A 12180-nucleotide genomic window follows, 5' to 3' on the forward strand; every position below is an offset into this window, starting at 1 on the left:
TTGAAAAAACGGCCACATAAAAAAAACGGCCGCGAAAAAGAAGTGAAGGTCACTTCTTGGGACGTTTTTGGAGCCGTTTTTCATTGACGCTATGGAAAACAGCTCCAAAAACGGCCGTAAAAAACGCTGCGAAAATTGCGAGTGGCTTAAAAAACGTCTGAAAATCAAGAGCTGTTTTCCCTTGAAAACAGCTTCGTATTTTCAGACGTTTTTAAGTTTGCGTGTGAACATACCCTCAGGCCTCATGCACACGGCCGTGCCCATAATCACGGCCCACAATAGTGGGCATGGCCGGCCGCCAATGGCCCGCGGGCAGCATTTTTGGGATGTGCTTCCATACAAAGTAAAAAAACAAAAAAGTAGGACATGCTCCATAATTCCCAGCACGGTTCTACGACACGGACACCTATCCATAGCGGTACGGAAAGCGGCCAATAGAACCGGGCGGGTCTGTAATTCCGGACCATATTTCAGTCCGCAATTACGTTGATTTTTTTACGCTCGTGTGCATGGGGCCTTAGGATATGTTCCCACAGGCAGGATATGCTGCAGATTTTGCATGTATTTTTTAAGCCAAAACCAGGAACGGAACCTAAACAGAAGAAATATATATATATATAAAAGGTACTTGGAGAGCGAGGGAGTCCTGCAAAGGTTCTCAGCACATACTTGGAATGGGGCCAACTCTAGCTCGGCCCTCTTATCCATAGGCATCGTATTAGTTGCAAGGGCTGCTGCTGTGGGGCAGAGCAGGACACAGGGATTCACGGTTTGGTGTTCTTTAAATCCCAGTGTCCTCGGGCCCATCACTAGGCAGAGCACAGTGTATAAGTTGGTTTCTAGGCTTCTGCCTTAGAGCTGCTATTATTATTAATAATAATAATAATAATAATAATAATAATAATAATCTTTATTTATATAGCGCCAACATATTACGCAGCACTTTACAATTTAGAGGGAACATGAAACAAACAATATCAGACATTACATAGTGACAAAGTTAAGCTGCCCCCTCCTCATACATGGCACTAAACAGCCACTTTTGTTGGCAATATTTTAATAGGGTGTATTATATATATATATATATGTCTTGATTTATCAAAGCTTTTCAACACAAAAGCTAGGCCTCGTCTCCCATAGCAACCAATCAGAGCTCTGCATTCATTTGTTAAACTGCTCTGAAGAAATGAAAGCTGCACTGTGATTGGTTGCTATGGGCAGAAAGTCCTAGATTTTGTGTTGGACAGTTTTAATAAATGAGGCCCATATTGTTTTAGGTTAGTGTAGAAGTTTGTTTTCCCCATCAGGACAATCCTGTCCATGTGCCCTATTAAAGGGGTATTCCACTTTCAGCAAGTTATGCTTTTTTTTTTTGTATTATTAGAAGTTATACAATTCTCCAATATACTTTCTTTATTAATATCTTATGGTTTGCTAGATCTCTGGTTGTTGTCATTGAGTAGGAACAATCATTATTTTCTTTCAGTGGATACAATTTTGACTATCTGATTGACGACACACCGTTGCTGGGATCGTTACAGAGTCATGGGATAGACACAGGTGCTGGGATCGTTACAGAGTCATGGGATAGACACAAGTGCTGGGATCGTTACAAGATACAGCTCTGATACACATACTGTAACGAGGCGTGCGCCTGTGTGTCGATCACATGACCATGGACAGAATTGTATCCACTGGAAGGAATTAATGCAGAAAGTATATTGGAAAATTGTATATCTTTTAATTATACAAAAAAAATACCATTAACTTCCTGAAACCGGACAACTCCTTTAAGGCTGTGTTCACACGAGCATGTTACGTCCGTAAAGGACGGAATGTATTTCGGCCACAAGTTCCGGACCGAACACACTGCAGGGAGCCGGGCTCCTAGCATCATAGTTATGTATGACGCTAGGAGTCCCTGCCTCGCTGCGGGACAACTGTCCCGTACTGTAATCATGTTTTCAGTACAGGACAGTAGTTCCACGGAGAGGCAGGGACTACTAGCGTCGTACATAAGTATGATGCTAGGAGCCTGGCTCCCTGCAGTGTGTTCGGTCCGGAACTTGCGGCCGAAATACGTTCCGTCCTTTACGGACGTAACATGCTCGTGTGAACCCAGTCTTATGCATACAGATGCCACATGGGAGGGGTGTCCCGTCCCCCCCCCCCGCTATTATCAAGCTCAAAGAGCTGCTGCAAACGGCGACTCAGGCTATGGCTACACGACACAGGTTGCGCGGCCACAGATCGTTGTATTGCTCTGTCTGCATCGCAGGTAATCAAAGTGAATGACTGCATGCGACCCATGATTTGCCGCGACATGACCGTCACAAAAAATCCAGCAGGTTCAAATTTTTTGCGACTGTAGTATCACTGTAACTACATGGGTCGCAACACGGCCACATTGACTTTCACTACCGGATTTGCAGGCAGGGCGACACAGTAATCTTTAGCCGCAGCCAAAGTCGCCGTGTTGCCGTAACCTTACTCCTCTGAAGGGCTCTGTGTCTTCAGTGGGCTCCATGTACAGTAATAACCCGTTCCCCTTACAAACGTGTACATGGTTGTAACTTCTACTGGCGATATATCAACTCATTGTCGGAGGATCTGCCGCAGTAAAGGGGGTTGTCCTGGATAGCACAACTGTTTCGGGTTCACCTACGAATATACTGACAGATACTTGTAAAAATAAAGGTGCTAATATCATCATAACACATTTTGAGCTTGAACCCCTTCCGAACTGCAAGTTAAAGTGGCTGCAGTGCTCTGTAAACCACCCAAACCCCTGTCATGCTCCTAGAGATGCATAAAATTAAGAGGGATTTACCCTTTAAAAAAAAGTTGTCCAGAATTAGAAAAACATGGCGGCTTTGTCAAAAACAGTGCCACACCTGTTCACAGGTTGTGTGTGGTATTGCAGCTCAACCCAATTACCTTCAATGGAGTGGAGCTGCAAGACCTGACACAACCCATGGACAGGTGTGGCACTGTTTCCTAGAAAAAAGCTGCCATGTTTCTTTTTTTAACCCTGGGCAACCCCTTTAATGATCTATATCATAAGACCACGGCGACTCTGATATTGCTTACGGATATTGGTAATCTGTGTCCAATACCAAGAACGGTAGGAGTCTTCTATTTAGGCCTGATTCACACGAACGTTGTGTAGGTCCGTGTGCTGTCAGTGAAAACAACGGACAGCACGCGGACCTACACAACTGAATGGAGCTATTCAGACATGCGTGAGTTTTCACGCAGCGTGTCCGTCGCGTGAAACTCACTGCATGTCCTATTTTGGTGCCTTTTTGTGGATCACGCACCCATTGAAGCCAATGGGTGCGTGAAAATCACGGACAGTACACAGACGTCATCCGCGTGCTGTCTGTGATTCACGCAACAGTTGCTAAAGAACTGCAGAGGAAAAAAAATAAAATACAAAAATGTGCACCAACACGGACATCAAAAACGGATGCCACACGGAACACACACTGATGCCACGCGGAACACACACTGATGCCACACGGAACACACACTGATGCCACACGGAACTGCAACGCAGGAAAAACGCTGCTTTTTTTGCAGATGCAAAACGGACACGTTCGTGTGAATCTAGCCTTACAAAGAGACTATATCTCCGTCCATCCTGAGCTTGCGGATTCAGGATCGGAATACGAGATCTATAGAATTGCCACAGGTCTACGGTGACACTTACACAGGCAGAGCCGGCGCAGAGAGAAATCAATGCGTACCGGCCAAAAGTCCGAAACTAGACCACGAGATGGGCGGGGTTTAAACAAATTTGCATAAAAAGAGATTCTGGGGATGTTCTCAAGAAGAATAGGTGGAGCTTAATATGTCCTGTGATTTGGGGTTCATATGTTGGGAGGTATGGGTAAGGCTATGTTCACACAGCCAACAAAAAACATTAAAAATACGTTTTTTCAGCCGTTTTTTAAGCAACTAGCGTTTTTTACGCCCGTTTTTGGAGCTGTTTTTCTATTGAGTCAATGAAAGACGGCTCCAAAAACGACTCAAGAAGGGACATGCACTTCTTTTTACAAGGCGTTTTTTACGCGGCCGTTTTTAAAAACGGCCATGTAAAAAACACCCCGTGGGAACGGAACGCCGTTTTTCCCATTGAAATCAATGGGCAGATGTTTGGAGGCGTCCGGCCCCGTATTTTTAGCCGTTTTTCTGGGTGTTTATGGCCTGAAAAACTGCTCAAAAACGCCTGTGTGAACATACCCTTACAGTATAGGGACTGTTTTAGATGCTTTCATTGGGACCAAGAGGTCAATGCAAGGACTTTTTTTGTCTGCTCATTCTTTTAGGGGGAAATGCATTATAAATAGATAAAACACATCTTGCGGCATCTTATACTTTTAAACATATATGAAACAAACCGCTTAAACATTGGCATATGTGTGTATAATTCCACATCAAATACACTAATGTAGCAGAGCTGAGTTTGTCATGTGATGCCACGCATGCTTAACAGTAATTTTCCATAGCACTGCAGACAGTACAGTATTATCTGAGTTCAGTGAGGAGGTAACAATTGACAATTTAAGCGACACTTCAGCTCTGCTACATCTGGCTTAAAAACCTGTTGAGCGCGCAATCTGGATGGTACAGCGTTCACACATGCAAATATGACTTCAAGCATCATTTATGTCATCTATAACTGACTTGCAGTAAGACGGACCTCTAGTGTCCATCTTGGCACAGCGCAGATGACACTTTTAGTCACCAAGGGGTTAAGTCTAAATCCCAGTTAATGCAAACGCTACAGAGCCTCGTTCAGGTAACAAGAAGCCATCTTGGGATTTTGTCATTATAATTAATATTTAATAATCCAGTCTCTTTAGGAAACAGCCTTCCCTTATATCGAAGGAACATCTACTGTCTAGGATGCGCCATACACCCATTATTATACCATATAACACACCATACACCTCCCGTATCCTACTAAATAATGCACTGTACACCACATTATTAGATTATTTAATGCACCCCACCATTATACTATATAAAACACAATACCCCCCCCTTTTATCATACTATATAATACACCATGCAACCCTCTATTATACTAAATAATGCACCTCCTCTATATACACACACACACACACACACACACACACACAACATAACATAATGCACTTCCTTTATTATACGATAAAATGCACGTCTATATATACTATATAATGCACCTCCTCTCATATATATATACACACACACACTATGCTGATGATGCAGAAAAAAAAGAGTCTCCAGGGGCGCTGCTGCACTTAAGAACGCAAATAGGCATAGAAGGTGGATAATGTACAGGATAATTTATTAAGTACAAGAGGCTACGCGTTTCAATGCCGCACCGGCATCTTCATCAGGCCATAACAGAAGCATGTCAACTGCACTGTTTAAATACAAACTGAACACTGAAAAAACCCGCCAATGTGACTGGGGTCAGAGTGCTCAGATGACGTCACAAATAAAGGATTGGAATGAATTGCAGCTATACACACAAGGCAGTAAGTAGTTAATGCAATCAGCGGTCAGGACCTTGGACAGCAGTATAATGTTTCATCTCCTCTGTTATACTATATAATGCACCTCCTCTATTATACTATATAATGCACCTCCTCTATTATACTATATAATGCACCTCCTCTATTATACTATATAATGCACCTCCTCTATTATACTATATAATGCACCTCCTCTATTATACTATATAATGCACCTCCTCTATTATACTATATAATGCACCTCCTCTATTATACTATATAATGTACCTCCTCTATTATACTATATAATGCACCTCCTCTGTTATACTATATAATGCACCTCCTCTATTATACTATATAATGCACCTCCTCTATTATACTATATAATGCACCTCCTCTATTATACTATATAATGTACCTCCTCTATTATACTATATAATGCACCTCCTCTATATATGCACACACCATACAATGCACCTCCTCTGTTATACTATATAATGCACCTCCTCTATTATACTATATAATGCACCTCCCCTATTATACTATATAATGCACCTCCTCTATTATACTATATAATGCACCTCCTCTATTATACTATATAATGCACCTCCTCTATATATGCACACACCATACAATGCACCTCCTCTATTATACTATATAATGCACCTCCCCTATTATACTATATAATGCACCTCCTCTATTATACTATATAATGTACCTCCTCTATTATACTATATAATGCACCTCCTCTATTATACTATATAATGCACCTCCTCTATTATACTATATAATGCACCTCCTCTATTATACTATATAATGCAGCTCCTCTATTATACTATATAATGCACCTCCTCTATTATACTATATAATGTACCTCCTCTATTATACTATATAATGCACCTCCTCTATTATACTATATAATGCACCTCCTCTATTATACTATATAATGCACCTCCTCTATTATACTATATAATGCACCTCCTCTATTATACTATATAATGTACCTCCTCTATTATACTATATAATGCACCTCCTCTATTATACTATATAATGCACCTCCTCTATTATACTATATAATGCACCTCCTCTATTATACTATATAATGTACCTCCTCTATTATACTATATAATGCACCTCCTCTATTATACTATATGATGCACCTCCTCTATTATACTATATAATGCACCTCCTCTATTATACTATATAATGTACCTCCTCTATTATACTATATAATGCACCTCCTCTGTTATACTATATAATGCACCTCCTCTATTATACTATATAATGTACCTCCTCTATTATACTATATAATGCACCTCCTCTATTATACTATATAATGTACCTCCTCTATTATACTATATAATGCACCTCCTCTATTATACTATATAATGCACCTCCTCTGTTATACTATATAATGCACCTCCTCTATTATACTATATAATGTACCTCCTCTATTATACTATATAATGCACCTCCTCTGTTATACTATATAATGCACCTCCTCTGTTATACTATATAATGCACCTCCTCTATTATACTATATAATGTACCTCCTCTATTATACTATATAATGCACCTCCTCTGTTATACTATATAATACACCTCCTCTATTATACTATACAATGCACCTCCTCTATTATACTATATAATGCACCTCCTCTGTTATACTATATAATGCACCTCCTCTATTATACTATATAATGTACCTCCTCTATATATACTATATAATGCACCTCCTCTATTATACTATATAATGTACCTCCTCTATTATACTATATAATGCACCTCCTCTATTATACTATATAATGCACCTCCTCTATTATACTATATAATGCACCTCCCCTATTACACTATATAATGCACCTCCTCTATTATACTATATAATGCACCTCCTCTATTATACTATATAATGCACCTCCTCTATTATACTATATAATGCACCTCCCCTATTACACTATATAATGCACCTCCTCTATTATACTATATAATGTACCTCCTCTATTATACTATATAATGCACCTCCTCTATTATACTATATGATGCACCTCCTCTATTATACTATATAATGCACCTCCTCTGTTATACTATATAATGCACCTCCTCTATTATACTATATAATGCACCTCCTCTGTTATACTATATAATGCACCTCCTCTATTATACTATATAATGCACCTCCTCTATTATACTATATAATGCACCTCCTCTATTATACTATATAATGCACCTCCTCTATTATACTATATAATGCACCTCCTCTATTATACTATATAATGCACCTCCTCTATTATACTATATAATGCACCTCCTCTATTATACTATATAATGCACCTCCTCTATTATACTATATAATGCACCTCCTCTATTATACTATATAATGCACCTCCCCTATTACACTATATAATGCACCTCCTCTATTATACTATATAATGTACCTCCTCTATTATACTATATAATGCACCTCCTCTATTATACTATATAATGTACCTCCTCTATTATACTATATAATGCACCTCCTCTATTATACTATATAATGCACCTCCTCTATTATACTATATAATGTACCTCCTCTATTATACTATATAATGCACCTCCTCTGTTATACTATATAATGCACCTCCTCTATTATACTATATAATTACCTCCTCTATATATACTATATGATGCACCTCCTCTATTATACTATATAATGCACCTCCTCTATTATACTATATAATGCACCTCCTCTATTATACTATATAATGCACCTCCTCTATTATACTATATAATGCACCTCCCCTATTACACTATATAATGCACCTCCTCTATTATACTATATAATGCACCTCCTCTGTTATACTATATAATGCACCTCCTCTATTATACTATATAATGCACCTCCTCTGTTATACTATATAATGCACCTCCTCTATTATACTATATAATGCACCTCCTCTATTATACTATATAATGCACCTCCTCTATTATACTATATAATGCACCTCCTCTATTATACTATATAATGCACCTCCTCTATATATGCACACACCATACAATGCACCTCCTCTATTATACTATATAATGCACCTCCCCTATTATACTATATAATGCACCTCCTCTATTATACTATATAATGTACCTCCTCTATTATACCATATAATGCACCTCCTCTATTATACTATATAATGCACCTCCTCTATTATACTATATAATGCACCTCCTCTATTATACTATATAATGCACCTCCTCTATTATACTATATAATGCACCTCCTCTATTATACTATATAATGCACCTCCTCTATTATACTATATAATGCACCTCCTCTATTATACTATATAAAGCACCTCCTCTATTATACTATATAATGCACCTCCTCTATTATACTATATAATGCACCTCCTCTATTATACTATATAATGCACCTCCTCTATTATACTATATAATGCACCTCCTCTATTATACTATATAATGTACCTCCTCTATTATACTATATAATGCACCTCCTCTGTTATACTATATAATGTACCTCCTCTATTATACTATATAATGCACCTCCTCTGTTATACTATATAATGCACCTCCTCTGTTATACTATATAATGCACCTCCTCTGTTATACTATATAATGCACCTCCTCTGTTATACTATATAATGTACCTCCTCTATTATACTATATAATGCACCTCCTCTGTTATACTATATAATGTACCTCCTCTGTTATACTATATAATACACCTCCTCTATTATACTATATAATGCACCTCCTCTGTTATACTATATAATGCACCTCCCCTATTACACTATATAATGCACCTCCTCTATTATACTATATAATGTACCTCCTCTATTATACTATATAATGCACCTCCTCTATTATACTATATAATGCACCTCCTCTGTTATACTATATAATGCACCTCCTCTGTTATACTATATAATGCACCTCCTCTATTATACTATATAATGCACCTCCTCTATTATACTATATAATGCACCTCCCCTATTATACTATATAATGCACCTCCTCTGTTATACTATATAATGCACCTCCTCTGTTATACTATATAATGCACCTCCTCTGTTATACTATATAATGCACCTCCTCTATTATACTATATAATGCACCTCCTCTGTTATACTATATAATGCACCTCCTCTATTATACTTTAGTATGCATTATAAGTAACACACCATGCACCCCCTATATCTCACTGCTGTCCATCTGACCTACAGATTTCCCATCTCCTATGTTCCTCTAACTCTCGGATATCCAGGCTGTGTCTGATCTACAGTATCTCTCTTTGATCTCTTGCTAGACTGGAATTGTATCTCCCCCTATTCATTTCTAGTGGGGGATTATCCTCACTCACATCTATGCCATATGTCACTCCACCCAGCCCCCATTCTCTGTATCTCGGAAGGGATGAGTGCGAATGTCAGACCATGCGCAATACAAGGCGAAGCCTTACATAAAGCAGCCACATCCTCACTGCCACAGATGGGTCACCTTCTCTACCCTGAAACCAGATCCCCCAGCATGTTCTCCATCACACATGCAGTATTTGTATCTATTTGTATTTATAATTAAATTTGTTGCGATTGTTTTTTACATCTCCTTTGTATCTGCCCATGTCTGCTATGTGTGTGGCAGCGGGTGAGATGTGGAAGTGAAGCCTTGTAGGAATATGACCTTGATCAATGACATCAGGAACCAATGAGCCATGAGCCACAAATTTCCTAATATTCAATCTTAGCAGGAAGACAATGCTAATACTGTTCATGACAATGCAGAGGAACAGATTGAAGTTCCATAGAAAAAGTAAAAACAAGCAATGTCGTTCTCCACAGAGATTTCGAAGGGTTAAATGTGTCAAGCGCCCCCATCAGAATCGCCCCTTTAGATTTTAGCCATTCTGGTATCAAGCTCACTCCAATGTGGCCTGCGTGTTGCTATGCAGTAAACCGCAGGCCGCTGGTATCCCGAAGGTCATTATTTGTATTCCCAATGGGCATTTACTACCACCAACTTCTGACTGATGACTGAAGCCCGGCCAATCATCGACATGGGGGGGGGGGGGGGGGGGTCACAATCTTACGATCGTAAATGAGGCCTTTGCATAACCTTGAAAAAAATATACAATTCTTGCTCCTATAGGATGTACAGAGGGGCTGATGAGGGGCGATGATGTCATAGAGATTACAATCTGTCCTCATAGCCCATATACCACCCTCTGACCTTCAAGTGCCCTTCTTCCATTTTAAGGGATGTCAATCTGGGTCTTTTCCATACCAAATAACCCTTAATAAATCTACATTACAGCCAAACTTTAACCCATTTACCGTCAGAAAGCAAATTATTTAATCCCCTCTCCTCCCAATTCATGAGTCAGAAGATGTGATTGTCAAGCTCCTTATTCACCAACCACTCCTATCATCAACTACCATTGTGCCTTCCCATCTCACTCTCCCACCTGCCTCATCTCTTCCCTCCTCTCTTTCTCACTTTGCTTCTCTGCCCGCATTCTCCACCATATTCTCCCCCTCGTCATCTTTCTCCTCTCGATGGCAAATGACCTCATCTAATTTCCCAAGGCTTTTCTTTCTCTCCTTTTTCCCTCCTTCTCTTGAGCGTTGACAGACGTACAGACGCCGCATTGCGCTGTGCACACAATTATCCGTAACCCAGTGCACAGTTGTTAACCCTTCAGCTGCCAAACATGACATCATTTGCTAACATACACACCTGTACCCCCAGAGATACAGTATCTATTGTATGCCTTGTTCATACAAAGGGATTTCTTGATAGACACAAGTCAAATACGGAAGGAAGCACCTAGAAGAGATCCAGGATGACTATGAGGATCCATTCAGGACTATGGACAGATCAAGGGAACTTTTCAGGTCTAAGTACATCTCCTGGTGATCTGCTAAGGACCATGGACAGCACCAGGTCCATGTTCAGGACCACAGACAGCTCCTGATACATTGTTAAAGACCATGGGCAACTCCTTGGCAATTCTCAGGACTATGAAGAGCTCCTGATGAACAGTGCGGAACAATAAAACAATGCAATAGAGGATTATTCCCCAAGAACGGCTAAGCCCAGACATAAATGAGTGACCCCCCCCCCCCCCAGGATCTATACTCACCCCCATGTCTCTATCTCAGGCAGGGAACAGATGTGGCCGGAATCCTCCGTAGGGGAAGGGGGGGACAGAGACCTGAGCTCCAGAGAGGAGGGAAGGAGACAGAGAGAGAGAGAAAAGAAAGAGGGGAAGAGAGAGAACAGAGGAGGAGAGGTAGAGGCAGCTGAGGATGAAGCGGACTCAGCTTTGTGCTCAGGGAGGCTGCTTCTCTCTCACATCCCTCCCGCTCCCTCTCTTCTCCCCCCTCTCACACAGTTGGTCCCTCATATGCTGCAGTCATATAGGCCACACCACCAGGAGGCTCTCAGCCAATCACAGCCCGGAACGCACACTCCCCACCTGTCACCCTGATGCACCCTCCCCTTTTATTGCAGCTGTTACATTCTTGAAGGTGAGTGCAAGTGTGAACCAGAGTGTACGGGCGAGTGTGAGAGCGAGTGACGGTGTGCACTATAGATGGACCAGAACTCATGAGTGTGGGTGAGAAGTGATGTATGTGAGAAGCTGAGGGGGTGTGGAGATTGTGCAGAGCAGCAGGTGTGAATG

General features: G+C 40.3%; 1 protein-coding gene across 1 annotated transcript in view; it reads right to left on the reverse strand.

Moving 5' to 3' along the window:
- Nucleotides 1-11879, reverse strand: part of ATP1A3 (ATPase Na+/K+ transporting subunit alpha 3) — a 49615-nt gene extending 37736 nt beyond the window's left edge. The window contains exon 1 of the mRNA XM_075840287.1: nucleotides 11638-11879. Coding sequence (XP_075696402.1) covers nucleotides 11638-11643 — 6 coding nt within the window. The 5' untranslated portion in view covers nucleotides 11644-11879. The remainder of the gene's footprint in view (nucleotides 1-11637) is intronic.
- Between the last annotated feature and the right edge of the window lie 301 nt (nucleotides 11880-12180).

Source organism: Rhinoderma darwinii, chromosome 10, assembly GCF_050947455.1.
Source record: "Rhinoderma darwinii isolate aRhiDar2 chromosome 10, aRhiDar2.hap1, whole genome shotgun sequence".
Taxonomy (NCBI): domain Eukaryota; kingdom Metazoa; phylum Chordata; class Amphibia; order Anura; family Rhinodermatidae; genus Rhinoderma; species Rhinoderma darwinii.